Below are 26,380 nucleotides of genomic sequence, written 5' to 3' on the forward strand. Positions count from 1 at the left end.
AAGGCCAGGGTAGGAGCAGAACACTGAGCACACATTCCAAATGACTTCCTTGCCCTTGATGTTGCCATGTAACTGATATCACACACTACTGCAACAAAGCCATCCTGATCTCCTTCTCTGCTCTGAAAAAAGAGCACTGTGGTGGACACACACTGTCCACTGAAAGATATACAAGATTAGGTACCATACCCACACGAACAGATCACAGCATGAGCAGTGGTTCTGTACCTAAAAAAACAAATGCTTAGACCAAATTTATTTCAAACCCACTCTAGTCAGATGTACTGTTATCTGAACCCTTTGACCCTGTGCTGGGCACCAAATAAGGGTGTTGTGGTTTACGAATGGTGTTTCCTAATTTAGTGCTCCACTGAACCACTTCAAACCAAGCATCATTCGCTCACTCACCCCTCCCCCTGCCATGAGATGGGGAGGAGTACTGGAAGCACAAAAGATTAAGGGTTGAGGTAAAGTGAAGATTATGGGTTGAGGTAAGAACAATATACTGGAAACAGCAATGAAGTAAGAAACTAACAGTAACAGCAGCAATATTAATAACGGGGTGTACAAGAAATGATTCACACACAAAAAAGTTCATCACATAGCAATCTGCCAAACATGAATCACCTCCACGCTACCCTCAACTGGAAGAGATGCCCTTTCCCTGCCCATGGCAATGATGCGAGGTGGTAGAGAATAACCGCTTGGCTACTGCAAAAATTACCCCTGTCCTGTCTGTGACCAGGACATAAGGTGTATATACACACTGGAGTAGACACAACCTAAAATGTGTCAGGTATTTTCAAGCTTGCAAGGCAAGCTCTTGTTTGAATTGCTTGCTTGCTTGCTTACCCCCTACGCCACATCCAGGAGTAGCTTCCTAGTCAGCCTCTCACCCAAACCTTCAAAGCATGCAACAGATCAAATCGGACTTGTCTTAAGGACTGAACTCATAAGAAACCTTCACTGCTCTAACTCAAAGTGCACCAGCAAATTCATGATGAAGCCCAGAAAATACAAAGTCTTTTGGTTGTGAATATTTGATTACATAGAAACTGTAAGAGGATAGCAAAATTGACTAAATAATCTTAAAGGCATCTGTATCACTTCCTTTCAGAAACAAAGCTTTTCATCATGGCATAAGTGACATACCACCTACAATAACACCTTTCTCCTCAGTGTTGACAGCCTCTTCTTCACAGCAAAATTGTGAAATGAAGTTAAATTTAAAAAGTTTCCTGCTGTTTTTTATACCAAACTCTATTTAATTATTTAATTGCCTTCTTAACTTCTATTCTTGTACTTGGCTTCTTTTATATTCCTGCTTTTCAGTCAACTTTCCAAAGAAAATGAGGCTTACACTACTATTGCCTGGATTTCTTCTCCAAACTGCCTCAGGCACACCCTCTTCCCAATGCAAACAAGTTTTACAAAGGGGTAAAAAACTCAAAACTAAGTTGTTAAAGGTTTCAAGAAAATAGTTGCATAAATGGAAAAGAAAATCCCTGCAACAGACTCTGCTGAATTTAGCCAGATTTTGTAATCTAATACAAGAGACAAAGTCTTAAAACACTAGGTATTCCTAATTAAAGATGCAATCATACTGTGATGCTGGACAACATGGCAAGTGATCACTACTGACCCTTCAATGTCAGAGGCAAGATGAAGTTCACAAAGTCCATGAAGATGAATGACTAGTATCAGTCCTCCTGGAGAAATCACAGTAGGACACACAGAGCTGTGTCTTGATTTCAGCTTTCAGTGATAACAGTCAGTACCATCTATGCAGACAATCCTTACTCTGATTTGTGCTATCTTGAGGTCTTGGAAAGCAGGGAAAGAAGGCCAGTCTCCAAATAATTTTTTACAAAAGAGAACTGGATGAAAGCAACAGTCGAAAAGGAGCACAATGTCACTCATGGTAAAGGCACCTACTAGTTAGGGTCTGCAGTCATCTACATAACAATTTGGAAAACACCTTATCAAAAATAAGGACATATATCTAAAAGGCTCCCTATTGTCCCGATGCAGGAAATAAATGGATTGTCCTGGGACATCTGAATTCACACAACACGCTTAGTGTTTGGCAGATGAATCACATATGAAATTTTTTAAGTAAAAAATACCTCTGACAGGCAAAATCAGAAAAGGCAAATAGAAGGAGACTCTAGGACACTTTGGGACCATTTATACTTATCATGGGTTGATGATGGCTGGATGCCACACACCTACCACAGAATTCACAAAATGACTAGGCTGGAAGAGACCTTAAAAGTCATCGACCAACCCATGGCCAAAGCCACTCACTCCCTCCCTTCAGCAGCTGGACAGCAGAGAGAAAATCTAATGAAGGGTTTATGGGCTGGGATAAAGATTGGGAGAGATTGCTCTTCAAATACCATCACAGGCAAAAAAGGCTCTAATTAAGAGCCTTAAGAATTAAGTTTATTATTAACAAAATCAGAGCAGGATAATGAGAAGTAAAATAAACCCTCCATCCCTCCCTCTTTCCCAGTTCTACCTATACCAGTGGTGCAAGGAGACACGGAGTGGGGGTTGTGATCAGTTTATTAGGCATTATTTCTTCCGCTGCTCAGGGAGAGGAGTTGTTCCCCTGCTGCACAGTGAGGTCCCTCACACAGGAGACAGTTGCCCATGAACTTCTCTGATGTGAGTCCATCTCATAAACAACAGCTCTCTGTGAACTGCTGCAACATGAGTCCATGCCACAGCCAGCCATCCTCCCCAGACTGCTGCAGCATGGGTCAGTCTTCCACAGGGTACAGTCCTTCAAGGATAGGCTGCTCCAGCCTGGGAGCAAGGCCTTCTCTCCATGTGTCTCCCACAGGGTCACAGCTTCCTCTCAGACATCCACCCACTCCAGTATGGGGCTCCTCCATGAGCTGCAGGTGGATCTCTGCATCCTTCCATGGGCTGCAGAGGCACAGCTGCTTTACCATGCTCTTCACTACACGTTGCAGAAGAATCTCAGCTTCAATGCCTGGAGCACTTCTCCCCCTCCTTCTCCACTCACCTTGGTGTCCACAGAGTTGTTCCTCTCACATGTTCTCACTGCACTCTAGTTGCAATAACAACTTCTTGGGTTTTTTTCTTCTTAAGTATGTTACCACTGAGGCATTGCCACCCTATCTAATTGGCCCAGCCTTGGCCAGTGGCACATTCATCTTCAGAGCCACCAGAGATTGGCTCTGACAGACACTAAGGAAGCTTCTAGCAGCTTCTCACAGAAGCCACCCCCTGTAGCTTCCCACTCAGAATGTCTGCTGACAGAAACAACAAGAATCCTGCAAGAGCAGAGTCCCAGGAAGGATTTCAGGACTCAGATTATTATTAAACACAGAGATTTGGCTTTGTTAGGCACTTTGGAAGCCTCACTCAGAATAAGAAGCCAAGTGAGTGGCACACTATATACAGTCAGAAAGTCACTTCTCCAATGAATCTCAGAACCACATCCACCTTCCCTGTCTTTGTTTCTGAAGAACTTCTCAAACCATCTACCTGGACATTGCTGTTTTATGTAGCACAAGAAATCATGCAGAAACATAATGGAGAAGAAGACAGAAAAAATTAAATGAAGAAAAAAGTAATGAATATTATATGATGATATGTGTGGATTCTTCTTGAAAATAGTAAGTAAAATGCCAAAACCACAAGAGACATGAAACTCATGGCTTGAGAACAGCATCATTGTTTTAGATAACTGAGAGGAACTGAGGCAATGCCAGCTGCACAGTGGCCTAAATATTAATAGATAAAGCATGAGAAACAGGAGGGCATAACTCCCATTATGCCCTCCCATTTCCTAAGCTGGTGATATTGCCTTTCATTACTGCTCTCCAAAAGTCTTACCCACAGGAATTCTACTTCCTTCAGCTGAAAACCAAAAAACAAACCTGGCCTGCTTGGTAAGAAGTGTTGACTCAAAGATTTCTGCCCAATCATCATTGAGATTGAAAGATACATGACAAATAACACAAGCAAAAGAAGTGAAGGCCTATGTGTTCTTTCTTATAGAAATTCCTGTACTAAGTTAGAGAACATCTAAAAATTAAAACAGCATCCTGTGACAAAGATTGTTTCTAATTTTTTACAAGGTTTAAATGAATAATCATATTACAATTCTAAAAACTGTGAATTGATATACTCATTCTTGGCATACAAGTAAGATCTTAAAAGTAATATAAAAGATCCTTAGATTTGTTCTATTTTTTAGTATTACTAATTAATAGAAAGTTTTTTATTACCAAACCAGAAAAATATTTTTTTACTTTTACTTCGAGAGTTTGTTACTAAAAAACATTGTTTACTCCTTAACTTAGATATTTGTAATTAACAAGTATGCAAGATGGGAAAGGGAGAATGTGAGAAAGGGAAGAAGATGGGAAGAAAGCTTGACATGGCTTAGGAATGGTATACTCCCCAAGTCAAAGCCCCAACTGAGATTCTCCAAAACCACACTACTGCTCACAGTTGCTTCCCCCATTTTTTCCTTCCCCCCACCCCATAGCAGTGTGATGGAGTTGAGAACTGAGAATAGAAAGCAAGGATCATGAGTTGAGAGAACAATTAAATGGGAAGAACAATGAGATAAGAAAACAAATAGTAAGAGCAATAATACAAATTTTAAAAGTGTACAGAAGTGAGGGTAATTTACATGCAAAATGTTCACTGCTGAGCCTAATCCAACTTCAGCCATGTTTTCCCAACCAGAAGGAACCCCTTTTCCCTGGAAAATAGAGAGTCTGCTTCCCCGCTCCTGGCATTGACCTGAGGTGGTATACCATAACCTTGGGGCCTTGGCTGTGCTACTTCACAGCTACCGCAAAAAATTAACCTTTTCCTAGTCAAAACCATCCTCCTTATTTATTCATGTTGCTTTCATTTTTCCCCCTTTTAATTAACAAAATTTTTAAAACCTACATTTAAATCATAGTATAAAGGCTATACTTTGTCACCTTCAAATATATTGAATCCAGTGTTGATGATATTGGGAATGTTTTATCTAATACTTGGCACATCAAATTAGTTAAAATATTCCAATTTTGTTCTCTATCAAGTTTTTCAATTTCCACTTTTTTCACAAAAGATAGAAGTCAGGCACTGAGAGATATTCTTCAGATAAGGGAATTTTTCTTCAACATAAGATACAGTGTACTTCTATAAAAATGTCATGCTATGATTGGTAATGCCAGACTATGATTGCTATGGTATAAGAGACAGTAATTTTTATAACTAGCTCATCATGAGAAATTAAGCTGGATGTTCCTGTGCCAGACTTCCAAATACCAAAAATTCATTCAGGCATAATATGGGTACAGCATTTATTAGGGAAGAAGTAAGAATGAAGAAAAATTAGACTAATTACATTAATTACAACTTTAAAAAATGAATACATAGCTTTTAGAAAGATGATTACATAGACTAAACTTACTAATAGTTTACAAGCACACACTTTCTTAAACTTACACAGTTACGCTTTCTTAAACCAGGTAAATTAAAGATACAAAGAAATAAATTTCTGCAGCACTGATTAAGTTTTTAGAAATTCGTCTATAAACATATCTGTGTGATGTTCACATTCCTGTTGGATAATTTCAAACAGATGACGAGAACAAATAGCTTTTATTTCCACCCTGCAACAGCTGCTGAATGACTTTATCTCAAGATTTTTCATAGATGATCATATACTCTTATACTCAATCAAGCATAACTGGAATAATTGCTCAATAAGGGAAGACAACACGATTCCATATGTAACTTATCTTTGTTTCCTAGATCACAGAGCAGTTTGCAGTCAATAGCTTTTCAACCTATGTGCCTATTTCAGTTTTGGAAAGCACTGTAATAGGACATATTCTAAAACTGAATACTCTGAAGAACACAGATGTAGAAAGGACAGCTCTCGACAAACGTTACTAAAACTTACCTTACTTATCATAGAATCAGAAAACATTAAGGTTGGAAAAGAGCTCCAGGACCAGCAAGTCCAACCTTTGACTGAACACTGCCACGGCAACTAAGCCACCAAGCCCTGCATTCAGTTCTTTCTTGAACCCTTCCAGGGATGGTTACTCTACCACTTTCCTGAGCAGCTCATTCCAATGCTTAACAACCCTTTCAGAAAAAAAATACTTCCTTGATGTCCAAACTAAAACCCCCCTGACACATCTTGAAGGTATTTGCTCTCATTCGAGTATTTAAAAACCCTTTTAGTAAAGAAATTCTTTCTGATGTCCAAAATTAACATTCCCTAACATAGCTTGAGGCCACTTGCTCTCATCCTGTCACTAACTGATTGCAAGAAGAGACCAACCCCATCTCACTACAGCCTCCTTTCAGGCAGTTGTAAAGAGTGAAAAGGTCTCCCTGAGCCTCCTTTTCTCCAGGCTAAACAACCCCAGCTCCCTCAGCTGCCCCTCATATGGCCCTGCTCTCTACACCCTTCACCAGCTCTGTTGCCCTTCTTGGACACACATTCCCACACCTCCATGCCCTTCTTGAAGTGGAGGGCCCAGAACTGAACTTGAGCTGGGGAATCACCACTGCACAGGTGGACAATCAGTGCCCTGGTCCTGCTGGCCACACAATTTCTGATAAAGACCAGGATGCCATTGGCCTTCTTGGCCACCTGGGCACACTCTGGCTCACGTTCAGCCAGCTGTCAATCAGCATCCCCAGGTCCTTTCCTCCTGGGCCACTCTCCAGCCACTCCTCCCCCAGCCTGTAGCACTGCATGGGGTTGATGTGATCCAAGTGCAGGAACCAGCACTGGCCTTATCGAACCTCACAGTGCCGGCCTCGGCCCCTTGGCCTGGCCTGTCCAGATCACTCTGCAGAGGCTGCCCATGCTCCAGCAGATCAACACTCCTGCCCAGCTTAGTGCTGTCTGCAACTTACTGAGGGTACACTCAATCCCCTCATCCACACCAGCAATAAAGACATTAAGCAGGGCTGGAACCCATACTGAGCCTTGGGGATTCCCAGTAGTGACTGACCACCAACTGCAGCACCATTCACCCCCACACTTGTTACTGTACAAAGATGGCTTGTACTGATAAATAAGAATTCCAGCCCAGTTTCATAAATTGGGCCCTGGGTTGACAGAGATGGAGCTTCACCAATTATATTCCATCCTGGGCTGCAGATATCTCACTGATCAGGAGCTGGCCTGTGTGAGGATCAGACCAATGAGATGTCTAGATCCAGGAGTTTTGAATTCCTGATCTCCTTGAGGCCCTAGAGCCTAAGAGGGCTCTCAACAATAAAATACACTGTTTGTCACATGGGCTTTTGAGGTGTCTGTGTTATCCTTGTCTCCAACCACCAACCCCATGGAATGCTTGGAATTAAACATAATACAATACACACTCCGGGCCCAGCCTCCCAACCTTCCAGTTCTTAACCCACTGAAGTGTGCACTTGCCCAAGCCATGGGCTGCCAGCTTCTCCAACAGAATGCTGCAGGAGACAGTATCAAAGGCTTCACTGAAGTTCAGGTACACAGTATCCACAGCCTTTTCCTTATCTACTAGCCAGGTCACCTGGTCATTAAAGGAGATGAAGCTGGTCAAGCAGGACTTGCCATTTCTAAACCCATGCTGGCTGGACCTGATCCCTTAGTAGCCCTGTGTGTGGGATGTGACTGCACACAATAAAATCTCTTCCATAACCCTCTCTGGCATTGGGGTCGGGTTCACAGGCCTGTAGTTCCCTGAATCCTCTTTCCAACTCTTTCTGTAGTCATGTTGGCCAACCTCCAGTTGTCTGGGACCTCCCCAGTTAACCAGAACTCATGATAAATGATGAAAAATGGCTTGGCAAGCTCTCCTATCAGATCTCAGTACCCTTTGGTGAATCCCATCCATCCCCACAGACTTGTGAATGTCTCAGTATCACAGCACATCACTACTTCCTCCTGCACTGCAGGGGGTCTGTTCTGCTCCCTGCCCCTGTATATCAGTGCAGGGGACTGGTTGTCCTGAGGATAACAGATCTTTATGTTAAACACTGATGCAAAGAAGGCATTAAGGACCTCAGTCTTTCCATCAACCCTGGTGACAAAGCTTCCCCCTACCTATCCAATAAAGGATCATTCACCCGGTCATAGCACATGCAGATGTTGTGTCCCTGCTGCCCTCTGGTACTAATGCCGGGCTTTAACACTCCCTGCAGATGGAGATCTGGACAGCTGTATGCTTCTGAGGCCACCATGCTCCTTCCAGCAACAGCTTTCAACCATATGGAATCCACTGTTGGGCCTGTTCTACTTGGGTGGGCAAAAACCACCAGCAGAGCTCACCTGAGGAGCTGGGGAGTGCCTGTGCCCTCCCATATGCCCTGCTCACACAACCTGCTGAGATAACTGCTGCACCTCACCTCAACTGATGTGCTTATACCCTTGCCTGAAGTCACTGTATTTCTTAATACCACATCACACATAGTTTCAGGCTGCTATTCCCTTTCTTATTATGCAAGTCCTCATGCTTGCATCATTATAACAGACACCAGAATAGAAAATAATTCTTTCTTGTTTAACTTGTTAAAAAGACATAGCTAGTGAATCTGATGTTATTCATGCTACTGCAGCTAAACATAATTTAGTAACAGATAACAGATTTCTTTGGATATTAGTTTTAAGAGCTACTCAGCATCTAAAAAAAATCTCAGTTCAAAAATTACTCAGTATTTTCACAAAAACTTTCTGACAGATTAAGAGAGTCATAGATAAAAATAACATAAAGATCCTCGGTGGTATAAAAATAATTCTAGAACACCAACAATTACTAGAGAAAACATTTAGTAGAGAAAAATACAAAATCCTGTTGCTTCTCATGTACTTTTTCATTTAACTTCAAGTTAATTTCATTTATGTGCCTTCTGAAATGAAGAAATTTATTTCACTTTGACATCCTGTTAAGATGTTTTAAAACTACTGAAAATGCTTATTTAGTACAACACCCCTGCCTTTTTTTTTAATACATTATTTTACTGTTCCAACAAGCTTTCAACAACAGGCAGAAGGTTAATGTGTTACTTTACCAAAATTCAGCATTACTTTCTAGCTGCAGTGGTTCTGGGAACAAAAGCCATTACATACTACCAAAACAAGTCATCACCTTACACAAAACATTGACAGAAATGTAAAGAGGAGATTATCCCTTAGAAATTAACCAGAACTGTTTAATCACCCTGTGGACTAATTTCGGGTGACCATGGCCTCCACAGAGGCCCACCAAAACCCTTTGGCATCTCTCATTTCTTAGGAGATGTCCTTAGGGAAAGATTCCAATCCCTTTCCCTTACATTTATATGAATTAGACTTTGATGGGGGAATGGAAAAAAAACTTCTGCTAATCACAAATACTGGTGCTACATTGTTTCTTTAAAAAAATTATAAAGACATGCCTTTGCCACGACTGAAAGCTCTGCTCTAAAAATGAATTATACAAGGAAAGGGATATGAGTTGAATTACACATCTCACTAAGAATTGAAATGTTAAATTACATCTTCACAGACTAACTTATGCCAAAATGTTAACATGTGCACTACACCTGCAGTAAAAATACTATACTGTATAAATTGTGAAATGCATTTCTGTTGTTTACATTAAGAATAAAACTCACTACAACCATTGCATGATAACACAAACAAGCAATCTGAAATTAATTCTGGACCTATACAAGATAATCAACACTCACTGTTGCCGGGTGTATTCCCTCTGATCTGCCATATTCTGAAACTCTAAACAATTATATAACTTTTTGTACTTAAAACACTGCAAACAGTGAAATGCTAGGTTTTGAGTTTATTATTTTCCTCTTCTTACTCTTCAGATTAATTCCACAGATGGCAAATAGTAGGAAACGTAGTTTGATTCAATTAATCTCCCCTTTGATGAATACTAAACAACAAGGAAACAGAGACGGATTTCAACAGAACAGGGATATTCTCAATATTATGGGAATTGGGCTAAATATATGGTAAAACCTGTGTATTCAGGAAATACAGCTCTCCCACAAACCCAACTAACCTAGAGTAAGTTTAACTAAGTTTAAGTGTGAACTGAATTTTAAATGTTCTTCTATTTTAGAATACTGTAATTTGTGATTTTTTTTTTTTTATTTCTGCACTTGGAACTAATTGTGTACACAAAGCATCTAAAGAATACCACTGAATTATAGAATCTCTTGAGTTGCAAAAGACCCACCAGATTCATCAGTCCAACTCCTGGCCCTCAGAAAAAGACACTCCAAGAGTCACACAATGTGCCTGAGAGCACTCTTGGAACACTTCATGAGCTCAGACAGACTTGGTGCAGTAATCACTTCTCCGAGCAGCCTGTTCTAGTGCTCAACCATCCTTTGACTGAAAAACCTTTTCCTGATGTGTAAACTAAACATTTCCTAACTGAGCTTCATGCAAGACTCATTTCCTTGAGTCTTGTCAGTGGTCACCACAGAGATCAGCACCTGGTCCTCTGCTTCTCCTCATGTTTAAAATTGCAGTGAGGGGTCCCCTCAATCTCCTCTTCTGCAGGGTGAATAAACCAAGTGACCTCAGCTGCTCCTCATAAGACTTTCCTTCCAAACCCTTTACCATCTTCATAACCCTCCTTTGGATACTCTTGAATAGGTTAATGTCTTTCTTATATTGTGGTGCCCAAAAGAGCACACATTAGTCAGGGTGAGGCCCAATCAAGTGCAGAGCAGAGCAGGATAATCACCTCTCTTGACCATCTGGTGATGCTGGGCCTGGTTTGCCCCTCTGCCTGTTAAGGCACATTACTGACCCATTTTCAACTTCCCATTAACCAGGACCCCAGTCTCTTCCCACAGCACTGCTCTTCAGCCTCTCACTCCCTAGTCTATGCACATATCCAGGGTTGCCCCACCACAGGTGCAGAACCCAGCACCTGACCTTATTAAACTTCACACAATTGGTGACTGACCATCTCTCTAACCTGTTGAGGTCTCTCTGCCTGGCCTCTCTGCCCTCAAGGGAGACAACAGCGCTTCTCAATGTAGCATAATCTCTAGATTTACTTTCAAGTTCTGCATCCAAGTGTTAAAGAATATGTTGAAGAGAACTGAGGATGGGGCCCCATGGAAGCCCACTTTTGACTGAACACTAGCCTGATGTCACCCCATTCACCATAACCCTTTGTGCCTGACTCATGAGCCAATTGCTCACCCATTGCATAATATGGTTATTCAGCTACAAGCCAAACATTTTGTCCAAAAGGACACTCTGAGAGACAGTATCAAAGGCCTTACTGAAGTTCAAAAAGATTACATCAACTGGCTTTCCTATATCATATAGATGGGTTACTCTGTGATGACATGGATACAGGAGTAAATATAAATCTATAGATGACATTTACTTCCCTGTATTTTACATACATTTTTTTTAATTTTAATGTGGCTATCTGTGTTTCACATTTCCCCATCCGGCCCACATCAGTGTCTGGAACTTTCCTTTTACATTAGGTTCTGAGTTACCTGAGCATCTTCTTTAGCAGCGTCCCAACTGTGCTTTCACCATCTCTTCTCATGACAGTCCTTATTTTGCAAGTTTGCAAACAACTCTGTGCAACTTCTTTTCCCTCAGTCAGTCATTCTGCTCCCTTATCCCTTCCGTTCTGCTAGATGAATCACTCTGGATGCTAATATACTGCTCTCTACTGTAAGATAGGTGAAGATGACATGCTAGCATGGCTTAACTGTTCAAATGTTGCATGACATTGTTTGAAAGATACGAAGGTATGGCTATGTTAAATAAGAGCAAAGGCTTTCATGTGTCACCTATTTTCTTTTGAATTCCCTGTTTTCCTATAACACTGTAAGACTTTACAGCTAAAAACTCCCAAAATGCAATTTTTCACAAAGTTCCCATACCAGAAAGTAGAATAGAAATGACAGCACTCTTCAAACTTAACTAATCAGATGTCTTACATTTGCACTAACTAGTCTATTCAAAAAATGAAAGTTTACCTATACAACTAAGAGATTAAGAAAGGATTAAGATTAAATAATACATTGTATATCCACTAGACACCAAAAGATGCATACAGTTGGTAGTTAATGTATCTTTAGAAATTAAAAATTCAACTATATGAATATTGCAATAATTTAAGTTTCTAAATTATTTATCTCAAAGTGGCAGAAAATATCACTATTTAAAAATAGCATACAAGATGCAAGTGATGAAAAATTGATGTGAAATAGCAATCTAAGACTTGAGCTCACTTTAAACAAAACTATTAACGCAAAAAAATTCCTACCAAATTCAAGTCAATGCAAAAAGAAATTTCATGGCCCATGGCCCATTCCACCAATTCTTAATTCTCAGTTTTATTCTCTCTGAGTTATACAGCAAGCTGTATAAACTCAAAAAAAAAAAAAAAAGATAAATCAAATCACAGAGGAAAAAATTAAGTTCTTTCTGAATCACTCCCTTTTATCTTCTGTTTCCCCCTCTAATCTTTCATTTTCTGCTACACTTCCCCTCCCAAACTTTCCAGTGAAAATAAATGTTGGATGGTAGTCTCTTAAGACAGAAAAATAATCTTTAACTGCATTTTACTGTATTTGCTGGTTAATATATCTCCACAGTGAAACTAACATTTAGAATCTATCATATCAATGTAGTCATCATGATCCAAGCTGCAAATAATAGTGTGTCACTGTCAATTTTGCTTTCTCACACTTTCTTCCCTTCACTTCATCTGATTTTAATAATCCCTGTCAAACCACAAACAGTCCAAATTACCTTCTTGACACAGAAGCTTTCAAGGAAGAGACAGAATCTCAACTTTCATTTAGTCACTACAAAAGCAAGCTGTCCGACTGGACAAATATTATTTTCACTCTTGACAATCTCTGTAGTAAAGCATGCTTTTTAATTTTCACTGAAGCTGCCGAGGGTTTCAGATAAGCTTCTTGTTCAGCACAGATTGACTCACAGGATTAACAAACCAACAACTGTAATTGTGTTTAAAAAATCCAGCAGTTTTGAGGAAAAAAAAAACCTCAAGGAATGACAATCGCATGTCATCAGCTAACTGAGTTAAGAAAAAGATTATACAAATAATTTCAATTTAGTAGATCTCATAGGATGTTTCAAGATCATTTTACATTTCAAAGATTGACCAAATGGCTGTTCCTAACAATGTAATATAAATCAGAATTTCAAGGAGGACAAATTTATATTCAAAGACACTAGCAACAATACAAAAAAGGTTACCATTTGACAACGGGAAATATGTTCAAGGAAAACAAATTCCACAGAAGAAGGTCATCTCCAACCACTTTCCACTCTGTTGCCTTGTCTTCAAAGTAAGCTCAAGAACATAATACTCTGCTTCACCTGTATCAATTTAAAACTAATTGACTTCTCTGATGAGGTACAGTACTGTATAATTAGCATTATGTTATAAGTTTATGTGAACAATCAAAGTATAATACATTTTAATACAAAAATTTTCTTCACATAGACACACTAGTCTCTAATTATCTGAATCTTTTAGCTGAAAGCAGTAATCAGGTTTTGAAATGCTACTAGATGTAAAAAAAAGAAAACATGATAACCAAGATGCTTCGAATCAGAAGACTCATGTGAAGTATTTGTTCAAATACCTCAGATGATTGTCCCATGCATGAACTTAATTTAAGTCTAATCAAAACCATTTTAAAATATTCTTTGACAACTAGTCTGTATATACCAAAACAATAAAAGCCCATCTTTGATGAATCTCTAAAATCACAACAAAATGCAGAGACATTTGCATAGATGGTGTTTAAAGTTCCACAGCAAGAGAATTATGCTTTCTACTAATACAGAAGCCGTATAGTGCTCTTTCAACAGCTTGGGCTGGTAACTGGCTCTTCATGAAGACTCACTCATCTTCATGGCCAGATATCTTCCTGCTTGCCTTCTAATTCTGTTTTTCTTCCTAGAGAAGAGTGAGAGTTTCAAGAGCTTACTGTTTTCCTTTAGCACAGCTAGTTAAAGCACAGTCTTGATACTCAGCAGTATATTGATTCTACTACAGGTCTGCAGCAGATTGATCTGTATATTTTATTCTTAAAGAACTATCTGATCAAAAGATCACTTAAAGGAGGAAAAAACTTATAAAACACAGACCAATGGTATTGTCTGTTTTAATTAAAAGGACATTGATTTAAGCCTCTTTATGTGAAGTGGTTAGCCCTGACCATGACTCAACTTCTAGTTAATTATCAGTTTATATTCACAGCAGAACTCATGACTGCTGCCAGGTACATTAAAAAATCCCACAGATTATATATGATTTGGGGTTAAAAACTACTGAAGAGAATAAAAATAGAAGATGTGAAAGACATCTGTGGAACACTATATTAAACTACAAATATACTGACTGATATGAAAGTAGGTCTACACCACATCTAGTTAGTGATTATCAAACTACACATTGTGTCTAACTGCTTTTCAGTTCTGTAACTATTTGGGAAGATAAAAAAAAATCTTAAGGCAGAGCCTTCTCACTAATTCACAAACCATACATAAATAATTTTTCCATCTAGTTTCTCAGTGGTAACCTTTATCTTCCCAGAACACCCTCTCCATATTTCAATTCAGTTTTGCTACTTGATAACTTTATAACATTATAAGATCTTACATCTTTATTTTTTTGCAGGAAGAAAAAGTCATCTCAACTATGCTGCTACAAAAGCAAAAGGACACACAACCAAGTGGCAATTTTAAAGAATATTTATCCTCAATATTTTTCCATTCCTGTTGAAAAGAATGAAAGGAAAATAAAGGAATAGTTACAGTTAAAGGAACTTCCTTCTTATCAAAGACATTGTAAACAATACTTTTAAGCTCCAGCCTAAAGCTCCTTATCATAGAGCAACAAAGAGTCCCACAGCTGCCAGCTCATGAAAGAAACATACTGTATTCATGGTGAACTTCATTTACCTTTATACTGTTACTACATATGCCATGGAAATTCCACATGGTTCAAGAACACACAGAGATAGTTCTAATACATTCAGCCATCTCTTCTGGGAAGATGCTGTGTTAAGAATATTATTTAAAGGTATGATAGAGGCAAGAGCACAAAAAGGGAGAGAAATAATAATTACTAAATGCATTCACACTGGGAAAAAGAAATAATTATTCAGAGCCAGACCAGGTCATAAATTACTGTGCAAGAAGGAAAGACAATGAGCTGATTTGTGATGCAGAAAGGGCTTCGTCCCTATCTTAAAAAATCTACTATAAAATTTATTTTAGATTCTTTAGTGCCAAAACCACTTAGCCTTTGGTTTCATGATTAAGAGGGCAAGTGTTCATAAATATCTTGTAATTGAATACAATGCACTGTATTATTTCTTACATAATTACAAGACTTAAATGACTTGTGCAACTGGACAAGAAGTGGAACTACAGTGTAAGCATTATGTATTACTTGCCTATTACATCATAACAAAACTTCACTGAAAACTAAAAATCAATTTTTGGTTTTTTGAAGACTACATTTCAAGTTTGTAGAAAGACAGGAGGACATCACAAACTAAAGGTGTAAAATCTTTTTCCAAGGTCACACTAACATTTTAGCAAATTTATTTTTCCTTGTATTAATTTCAAAGAATTAATACAAGGAAATTTACAAGAATTTTACAACTTAAAAAAATTACAAGAATTTTACAACTTAAAAAAAAATAAGCCATGTAAGATTCAAGGAGGAAATTTATATTGCAATCAAAGTTTTAGGATTTACTCTGTATCTTTTTTTAAATGCCTAAATCTGTAATAACTAAATAATAATAAAGTGATAACTTTAGAAGAATATCCTTCAGAAGCATGAGTTGTCATCAAATCTATTTTTATATAATAGTTCTATAGTGAACCAGAGATTTAATTCAATTTCTTTAACCTGTAAGATAAACTATGCTTGTTGTGCCCCAGCCAACAGCAAGTGGTCCCAAACCACAACTCCCTTATCTGGTACACCACCATGAAGCAGTTTGAAGGACATCACCAGAAAAACCAAAATACCCAATGAGAAAACTAATTAATGGCATATAGTCTGAATAAGGAAAAAGTATTCAAAGATAGAAAAGTGGGGTAGCATTTATTGAAATGGCATTTTTCCTAGGTAAGCTGGTAATAAGTGATAGCACAACACGCTTATGCTAATCTTTGGAGTTAAGCATTACTCAGAAACTTTAAGTTTGTTCCAAATAAGGTAAACAAAAGTAAATAGCTTTGCAAATGTATATCAAGGAAGGGTATTTAACAAATACCCTTGCTTGATATACATTTGATTTTTAGTATCAATATAGCTTGATATACATGATTTTTAGTATCAAGGCAGACCAGAATGATTTTTCCATTTTTTCCTCTCTCACAGTGTGCACCAGGGATAAATTTATGACAGTATAAGCACAAAGAAGGTTGTATTGCTCACCATTCCCTGGCACATGGCAGTTAGGCATGTGAGACAGCACACCCACCAAACCCTTGCTGAACATCAGTGAAGACTGAGCTTTATTGTTCGGTGCTTACTTTTACAGGAAATTCAAAACTCCCAGGTCTAAACAACCCACAGGTTCATACTTTACACCCCTAGACCTTGAACCAGTGACATGCTTGCACCTTAGGAAAGATGTTATTGGTTGAAGCCCATGTCAGTCAGCCCAGGGACCAGTTAATGAAACTGGGCTGAGTTTCTTATTTATAACTGATTAATGCTCAGTACAAGCCAGCTTGTAATTTAATGTGGTAACAATTCCCTATATTTACATTACCTGACAAAACTTACATGTACCCAGTCAAGAGGCATCTTAAGAATTTAAAATATTCTAGAGACTACTGTTCTGATTTCAAACAATACCTGAACAGAAAGTTCTATTACATTTAACAGCAAAAAAATGGGAAAGCATATGTAAAAAATAACAGAAACTCCCCTGTTTATCTGCTTTTGTTTCACATATTTAAGTAATTAAAAATCTTTTAACAAGCTTTCTGTATACTCTTGGTTTAGGCAGTAGTATTCAATGAAATGGAAGTGGTTCTTTATGTAGAAAAGAATTAGGAATTATCAATACTTTGGAGGGTTTTAGCTAAAGTACTTCAGGACTAAAGTTCTCATAATTCGTAAGTTCCATAGAAAAATCAATAAAGACATAAGCAAAGGAAGTTTGAAAGAACAGCATGGAAGTTTGACAACAGGATAGTGTTCTTTGACCAATACTCTTACATTTGTGTTTTATATTAAAAACAAAGACAGCAAAGCCTTTACTGTTTCCACCATTTTTATTATTTTCCTGAAACAGAGGATATGCAAAAAAAAATTGAAACAAAACAAAACAAGCCAAACAAAACAACAAAAAACCCCATATAGAAACTGACAGTAAGGTTCTAACTCCAGCCCACAAAAGCCAAGAAATGTAAAGTTACTCTGACATTCAATCTTTAAATCATGCAAGGGTGCTTCTTTTTCTTTTTTGAAAAATGACAATGCAAGGTAATGACAAGTTGTCAGCCCTAACTTTGAATTGCCTGAAGTTTGTCATTTGGTGTTTGTGTCACAACCTTAATGTTATTTAAATGTAGTTTTTAGTATCTATTATTTAAAAAGGTCTACTTTATGACAGCAAAAAGCTTTGATGGCATAAACCTCAAAGTACACTGTAGTGCTGGTATGCCACTTCATTAGAAGTAGTGCATAAAACATATGCTGTTGACAAATCTAATTCATTAAAGTTGAGGTAGAAGCACTTTAAAGCAACTGGATGGCATCATTAGCTACAGTTCCTTTCATAAATTATTCCTCTTTTTTCTTCTGAATGATTTTGTCAGTGCTCCCTTTTCAGACTGGGAATGTTTTTGCCTTAAAGTTCAATACCGTCAACATGTTTGGTCAAGTTAAATAAGTAGCTTATTTGCTAACACTGAAATTGTAAGCTGATTATTTCACCCATATTAACTAAAGAGGAATAAAATTAAGAAACAATGTATAAGAGTTTCAGATTATCAAACATAAAATTTTAAAATTAAGAGAAGTAGAGATTATCTAGTGCAACAGAATAACATTGTGGCAGCATTGTTTTATGCCTCCAAGAATTGCAGCAAATCAGGATCTGGAAGCATGTCTCAAACCAGACTGATTTGCTGTAAAAGTTCTTTGAGAGATAACATACTGTCCATTTCTAGTTCTCTGTGCTTGAATACACAAATTTCCTCTTAAAGGTCTGCAAATGCTCTGCTGAATATGCCTGATTAAGTCATCCTGCCAACTATGCCCCTTGTAGCAGTGCAGCTGAGAGAAGACTTGGTCAGGCATGAGAAATACAACAGTGATTATGCGGATGACTATGATTAGAATTAATGCTAATACAGTATCTAAATTTGTCAATCCACTATATAACATAAGTGGGTCTGAAGAGTTGTAATATTAGAGGCTTGGCTAGAAACATACAGGTTTATAGTGTTTGGCCTTACAGAATGAACAGTTACAAAGCAACAAAGTATCTATGGAACTACTTTAGGATTCTATCTCTGTATGTGGCTAGATCTTACTGCCTTTTTTACTCAAACCTCCAAAAGTCAGTTCCCCCTGCCTTTGGGTTGGACATACCCTGCAGGCATCCCTGCTGGGGAGCAGAGTGAGGCGTTTCACACAGAAGCTGCCTGCAACCTCGGGAGACCAGTTTGCCCAGTCTACAGCAACATTTTATACCCTTTTGCTGGCCAAGGTGCATCAAAGTCAATCACAATAATCAGAGCTCTCCCATCTCTGGATACATCAATTACACAACCATCCAGACAGTTCCTCCTGCAATTCCTACCCGGTGTTCTTACCTTAGGATAATTCCCACCACATGTTTTTATCTTAGGACAAATCAAATTGTCTATTAGAGACGATCAAAAGGGAGGAGGTGTGTGTGTTGGAGGTGGGGGTAAGGGAACTGCACACGAAAATATGATTATCTTTTGTCAGGTCACACTTACCACATTAGTCAGCATTTACCATTTCCATCAGATGATTAATGACACGTATGTCCAATATGCTACACATAAATTTTCCTAATTGCTCTCTGCATTAATCCTCATCCTGCTCTTTTTCCATTTTGTTCCCTCTCCTGCCATACCGTCTTTACATGTATATGGAACAACCTTTGCACCACCAAAACATGGGAAGAGTTACCTGCAGATAGGCAAGCAAGATTTGCAAGATCTGCTGATAACAGGTTTTCCACCTTAAGGGACAAATAAACAGTTACAAAGAACCTCTATGACCCTCTGTTAACCACTCAAACTTCTACTCAGCCCTCGTGAGACGCTTGCTGGAGCACTGCATCTAGCTCTGGGAGTCCTGACATTAGAAGGGCATGGACCTGCTTGAACAAGTCCAGAGGAAGGTGACAAAGATGATCACAGTGCCTCTGCTACGACAACAGGCTGAGAGAGTTGGGGCTGTTGAGAGTGGAGATCAGAATGCCCTGGAAAAACCTTATCATAGTCTTCCAATACTTAAAAGGGAGCTTGTACTGAGCTGAGACTAGATGACCTTTAAGGTTTGTTCTAATCCATCCCATTCCCTGAATCTCACCTTAAGTGGCAAATCCATGTCTGATACCCATATGTTGCAATCTTATATTCCAGTTACATATTAATAAAAAAACAGAATTGTAACATCCTGGTAGGTATTCTGAATCTTTCTTGCTCTTGTTGCACCTTCATTATCTACCCTATAATAACTAATGCCATGCTTTCTCCTAACTTTCTTCAGTATTTTTGTCCTTCCATCCACAATCATCTCTACCTTTTCCCTCTATACTGATCTCAAGTACAGTGAACTGCAGAGAAGGTAGAAAGTGTACAAATAACACGTTACCCCATTGACTATATCTCATCTAACTTGATTTTCTAATGTCTGTGACCCAGGGTTCATGTTTATCTGCATTCTGAACATGCTGTTGGCTGTTGCCTAGCCAGAAATTAAACTGAGGGGAGAGATGTGTTATTGCAGACAAGAAACCATTCTGGAATACTCATAGTATATACAGATTGTACTCAACATTCAGTTATTAGCAAAAATTTACAATATCTTCTAGCATTACCTATATTTACCATTTTAAATGCAGTTACTTAGAGAAGAACAAAATACCAACAGATAAACAAAATGCATTTTACAGCCCAAAACCCAAATAATCAGCAAACACAATGTCAATCAACTTATGAGCATTCTCAAAAATCAAAGAGAAAAAGAAGATGATGAAAGGATTTTGATGAATGAAAAATTGCTGATCACATCAGAATGGATCACCTGTGTAGGAAAAAATATTATTAGAAAGCCACCAGAGAAACTAGGTCACTTAAGTATTCCAGGCAGGTATATAGCACATTTAGGACAGGACAGAAGAGCAATAATATCATTAAGAAGGTCTAAGAAGCAGTGATAGATTAACTCATGTCACACAATGAAAAGAAACTTGAACTTTATGTGGTAGGAAAGTTAAGTATTAAATGCAAAATAAATCCATTTCATAACTATATTTTAAAAGAAACAAACAACCAAAACCTTGGTCCAAGTCTCTCCAAGTGAGAGACTGAAAGTACGCTAAAAAAATACAGTTCACTAATTTATTACTGACTTAACTAATCTACATAAACTCACGTACAGAAGAGTTACAGAACAAGCTGTTGAACACTGTTCTGTGCTCTCTATGTTTGTCCATTGATTCACTGACATACATTAATAGAAAGTGAGCTGGCAGAAAGGCAGATGAATGCAAGGAGATGAGAAGATGGGCAGAGCTCATAATAGTCATAAAAATAAATGTTCTTTGGAACAAAAATGGCTACATGAAAGAAATACAAAAGATACGTCCTGAGAAGAACATGAAGATGCTTTTAAAAATAACTATTATGTTATGATAACAGAGAGTTTATATAATCAGTACAGCTGGAAGAAAAGCAGGAACTTTCACAATGCTTGTTCTTCCTTTCCTGTATTCATTAGCTCATGAAAGAAACTACGGGTATTTTTATAGAAAGGTGATTACTACTAAGAAGCTCCCGTAGCTTCTGTGGATTTATGTTGTATTATTTCTAATCCCTGTAATCCCTTATCACTACAGAAGAAAATTTAAATTCCTTCAGTTTCAAGAAGCCAGAGACAGTGTTTCATACTGAAGAAAAAAATGGACTTTAAGTGGCACAAAGTTAGATTTTTATCCACATGAAGGCAGTGTGGAGACACTTCATACTGCTTTAGATTTTATGACTGGTTTTTCAGTGTAGTTTCACGATTGTTTTTTTAGAAAGCTGTGATTACTAAATGTTAGCCTATTGCATTGCAAGTTTCATTTTAAAAATACACGTATTATGTTTAGACAGAAGAAAAAAACTCCAATGAATAATTTTCCTTAATCAGTCAACTGATAATCTTGTTTGCATGATGGCAAGTATTTTAAGCACATACTAAAAGACATATTCCACTAATAAAAAAATCAGATTATACTTCACAATGGAAAGATGTTTTTGCGTGGACTGCATCACTCTCAAAATGTGCAAGTAATTACATATGGAATTCACACACAGGAAGTCAAAAAGCTTATGAGGGACAAATAGTACACATGAAAGATCAAACAAAAAAAATAGAAACCCTAACTTGCAAAGTAAAGGACAAAGTGGCAGAGGCTTTGAGAAACAGACTGAGATTTACAGACAAGGATCAACAGTGATAACATAGAAAGCAGCAGCACCAATAAGGCCTGAAGAAACATAACTGTGTGAAGTAAAATAGCTATTACTGGGAAATGTAAGAAGTGAAATTTCAAAGCAGAAGACATAATGGTAACATAAATATGCATAGAACATAAAGGAAATAAAAAGTTTAAAGTGGAAAGCCTGAACAGCGTAATGAAAATGAAAACTTTTCTTTTCTCTCTAGGTAATAAAATTAATAAAGGAGGTCTGAAAGAGATGGACATCTGATACACTGTAAATAAAATCTTTCTGTGATAGGAGGATAGGAATATTTATTTTTCTGATCTTGGTTTCTTAATGAACTGGACATGAGAGCTGTACAGCCATTCTTGATCATCCTTAAAATGTAATTAGAAGGTTTATAAGTCAAATACCATGTGTGTAGTACAGAAAATTGCTTTCTAAATTTTATAGAACATGTCACAGGTACTGCAGAACAAAATATGTAAAAGTTAGATACTATCTAAAACCCAGAGACAAGTTGTTAAACCATAATTTATAATACTGAGCAATTGAATTGTATACTTGACAAATACATTAAAGAAAACTAGAGGGACTTAAAAATACATCAGTTAAAAAGCCTGCTCCCTATGAGACATAAGAGACACTTAGCTATCATAATGACATCACAATAAGGAAGGAAAGGAAGAAAATATTTTAGACTTTTAATGAACCAAATAATTGAATCAGGCAGTAAGTAAATTCCAAACTTAGAAGTCATCACGGAAAAAATTGTTTAAAAACTTAATTCCTTAAAGCTACATTTTGGTAACAAATTGCATTTTTGGTAAAATTTTGAAGAAAAAATAGATGTGAAATGTTTGAGATCTCAGTTATTTTGATTCCACACTATTTTATGTGCCAGAGACATGGGGAAAAAGAAGTTAATTCTTAAAGGTAAGAAATGGTCATCATATAAGTATGAATGATTGAATCAAGAATATCCTGAGTTGGAAGGGACCACAATCATCATCAAAGTAAAACTCTTGGGCCTGCACATGACACCCCAAGAGTCACGCCATCTGCCTGAGAGCGTTGCCAAGCACTTGTTGAATTCTGCAGGCCTGGGACTGTGACCACTTCCCTGGGAAGCCTGTTCCAGTGCACAATCACCCTCTGGGTGAAGAACATGAATCTAACCTAAGTCTTCCCTGACAGAGCTTCACAGCTTTGCTCACTAGGAGTTTGTTTAGACTATCATATGCTGAAGACTTCTCCAGCCCGTTAAGAATCCTGTGACATAAAACTGCTGTTAGTTATCAGTCAAGTAATGAATAGTAGCTAGTCCTAGTTAGTAAGAATTAAACTGTTTAAAATAAAGTAAAAGTTTATGAGAATTAAAATCAATACGATCCTGACAGTCCTTTACAGTCCTGATAAATCAATAGTAAAAGTATAAAGGTGCAACAGGTACAAAATAGAAATCTTCATTGTCAATAGACAAGTGGAAACAATAACTGTAGTCCAAATATTAACTCTAAATATTTAAGATTTTTTTCACTGTCATTTTTGCAGAAAGAGTAGTGACAAAGTTTGTTGATGGTTACTTCTTCATGCAAAAAAATAACTGCAATGCTAAGAAAACAAGAGATAGGAAAAGCTTCAGTAAGCATTAAGGGTACCAGAGTACTTTTTAAACAGCAAGACAAGAGTCATCTGTGGCCCGGAAGCACTGTTTTTCTGTTTTGATATTCTGGGAAACTCAGATTTAAACCAAGTGTCCAATCTGCTGCCAAATTTTAGATGTCTGCATCTAAGTGATTTTGGTTTTTGAAAGATACTTATGTTTTATAGCAGTGGCGAGCTCAAAGCATTACTTCGATTGATCTAAGCTGCAGTGACAAAAACTCAGCACTTGTGAGTTTTCTGGTACACATCTCAATTTACAGGTCTTAAATATGAAAGAGTATCTGAAATACCTCAGTGAGTACAGGGTGACTTGACCACAATTCAGTTCTCTAAAGAGGTATTTCAACAATCTTTTTTTAATCTTTTTTCTTGAATGCATGCATTCTACTCTCAAACTATAGAAAAAACAAATAAAAGTGTTCTACAAAGCTACCTCTATTTGCTAGGAAGCATCAACAGAGTTCTTGTGCAATATCTGTTCAGTTCATTGCATGAGAGAGAAATAGTCAAAAGTCATCTCTCAAATACAGAAGGGACCAAAATAAGGAGTGGGACATCGAAAAAAAGTTTTATGAACAGCAAATCTTGGCATTTCTACATTTCTGAATGCTACACTGAGTGCCTGAAGTACAAGATGAATATTATTTGATGTCTTTTGATTGCTTTGTAACTGAAAAAAAAAATCAAGCCTTGACTCTCGTAACCAAAACGTTGCACCAATTTGATCAGGGGGCCAGGAAAGCTTTCCCTTCATGAACAGGGCAGAAAGCCCTTCCCAAAAACACGTGCCTTGATTATCTGGCTGTAGCACTACCTTCTTACCTGCCCTACGAGTGTCATGAATCATGTGGCTTTGAAACTTTGAAATGTTTCTCCGAGATACTGAGAAAATGGTTCTGAGGGTAATAAATCTCTGGTCCCTCTTCTGATTCTTACAGCCAGCCTGTTCCAAAGGCAACACACTTCAGCTTGCGTATAGACCGACACACCCCCCTGCCAGACCGCCTCCCACAATTTCAGTTCCGCCGAGCCACAGCCACGGTGATTTCCAGGCTCCGGGAGAAGTCAGAGCGTTTCTCAGCCCGCCCCCGCCTCCCTGCGCCTGGCAGGGCCCCCTCCTCTCCGTCGGACGGAGGACCGCCCCTTCCCGCTCCTTGCTGAAGCCGCGCCTGGAGCGCCACGACGCCGGGACCGCCTCAGACGGATTTCGGCGCCGCCTTCCCGCGGCAGGTGCCAGCGCCCACCAGCGTCTCGGACCCCGAGGAGCTCGGGGGCTGCGCAGCGGCCTGCCGTGCCGCACGGGAGCGAAGGCGGCCGCGAGGAACGCCGCTGCTCCGCGGGCGGCCGCAGCGGAGCCCAGCCCTGTCCCGCTCGGCGTCAAAGCCCGGCCGCAGGGTAAGCTGAGGGGAAGGGCAGCCCCAGCGGGGCCACTTACCCAGCCGGGATCCCCCCGCGGCTCCGCGCCGGCGGCCCCGGCGACCACGGAGCGTCAGTAACAACGTCCCGGAACGGCCGCTCCGCCACATCCGGGGGCGGGGCGTGGGAAGGCGGGAACTTGCCGGGCTGCGGCGCCTGGCGGGCACCGAGACGGACTGAACCGGATCGGACTGAACCGGATCGGATCGGACCGGACCGGACCGGACCGGACCGAGGCAGCGTCAGCTCCGGCGCCGGCACAGCGCTCGCTCCCGTGGCCTCCGTACGTGAGCGCTGGAGGGCTCTCCGCCGCAGCCAGGGCCCCTCGCTCGTCACCTCCGGAGTGGGACCGCCGCCAGCCTGCCGCTCCTCGGCGGCGTGTGCCTGTGACGGCGGCGGCGGGGCTCCTTCCTCCGTGGGGCGATGGGAGGCTGCACCGCACTGCCGACAGCGGAGCAGGGGTTCGAAGGCCTGAGCCTCCGGGCATTTGGGTGCAGAGCCAAGATGCCAGACCTGGCGGGCTCGGCCCACTGCAGGCTGCAGTTTGGGGTTCCTTCTCAGGCTGCTCCGTTATCGCCTGTGAGGTGTCTTTGCTGTGGCAGGCAGTAAGAGCTTAAAATGTGGGGTACCAGCATTCATTCCTTTTGGTGTGTTTTCCTATTTTATTGGAAAAGAAGTAGAAAACACTAGTCAGGCCTTGCAAGCAACTTCCCATGGTGTGTATTTTGTGTATTAATGTGTCCTTTTCATTCTTCTTTCAACAGATGGCAAGTTGCAGCCAGAAAAGGATAATACAAATAACTGGATTTAAAAAACAAGAGAAGAAGGCACTGCTCAAATGCCTGTCCAAGCTGAACTGTGTTTTTGTAGAGAGTAAGGTATTGTTCATTATAATACAGCAAAGAGAATTAGAATTGGAAGTAAAAATGCAGTCTTAGAAGAAAGGACTGTGCAATAGGTTAGTTATGTATAAATAGAGAAAGAGTTTTAAAGTTTCCAGTGATACAAAGTGTGTTGTTTTGTTTTGTTAGAAATACAGAAACTGTACACATCTTATAGCAAAAAAGCTGTGCAAGAGTGAAAAGGTCTTAGCTGCCTGCGCTGCTGGTGAGTAAACGATTTGCTGTTTAATTTCATAGCATCACAGCATAAGTCTGGAAAGGACCCTTAAAAGGGTTTTAGTTACCTGTTTTAATTTTGTATATGAACTGTCTTACAAACCTTCATTCTTCTTGTTCCGTTAACCTTGATTTTTAACATAGTATTATGTTTAAGTTACAATGAAGTCCACTTTTTTATTTTTTTCCCTAAATGATATACCTGCTATTTCCCTTTGTTGGATCTGCATCTGTTCCCAAACAGAACACTTTGTTATATGTTACATAATGAAGTCATGCTCAAATTATTTGCATGCTTAAAAGAGGGCAGAGGGAGTATGAACACCTGTAGTCAGCTTGGATTTTTGACGATAAATTCACATGGAACATTCACTGGCAAAGGTCACTGTAAGTTCTTGTTTATGCAGCAAAAGAAAATTCCAGGCTGTTGCCA

The 26,380-nt window shown here is 39.1% G+C and overlaps 2 protein-coding genes across 6 annotated transcripts in view; one reads left to right on the forward strand and one right to left on the reverse strand.

The window, feature by feature from the left end:
* Positions 1-24,944, reverse strand: part of KIAA0825 (KIAA0825 ortholog) — a 233,101-nt gene extending 208,157 nt beyond the window's left edge. The window contains exon 1 of the mRNA XM_071448657.1: positions 24,849-24,944. The gene's annotated coding sequence lies outside the window, so the exon portion shown is untranslated. The remainder of the gene's footprint in view (positions 1-24,848) is intronic.
* The window catches only part of SLF1 (SMC5-SMC6 complex localization factor 1), a 34,402-nt gene continuing 32,579 nt past the window's right edge, over positions 24,558-26,380 (forward strand). Inside the window, exons 1-3 of one of the 5 annotated variants that reach the window (XM_071448653.1) lie at positions 24,558-24,808; positions 25,594-25,707; positions 25,861-25,936. In XM_071448653.1, the coding sequence (XP_071304754.1) occupies positions 25,594-25,707; positions 25,861-25,936 (190 nt within the window). In that variant the 5' untranslated portion in view covers positions 24,558-24,808. Of the gene's footprint in view, positions 24,809-24,955; positions 25,113-25,271; positions 25,291-25,327; positions 25,477-25,593; positions 25,708-25,860; positions 25,937-26,380 lie in introns of those variants that run through there. The other 4 variants (XM_071448652.1, XM_071448655.1, XM_071448654.1 and 1 more) reach the window with 4 other exon arrangements.

This window comes from Agelaius tricolor, unplaced genomic scaffold (assembly GCF_023055355.1).
Source record: "Agelaius tricolor isolate 1412-34295 unplaced genomic scaffold, bAgeTri1.0.p SCAF_27, whole genome shotgun sequence".
NCBI classification, from domain to species: Eukaryota; Metazoa; Chordata; class Aves; order Passeriformes; family Icteridae; genus Agelaius; species Agelaius tricolor.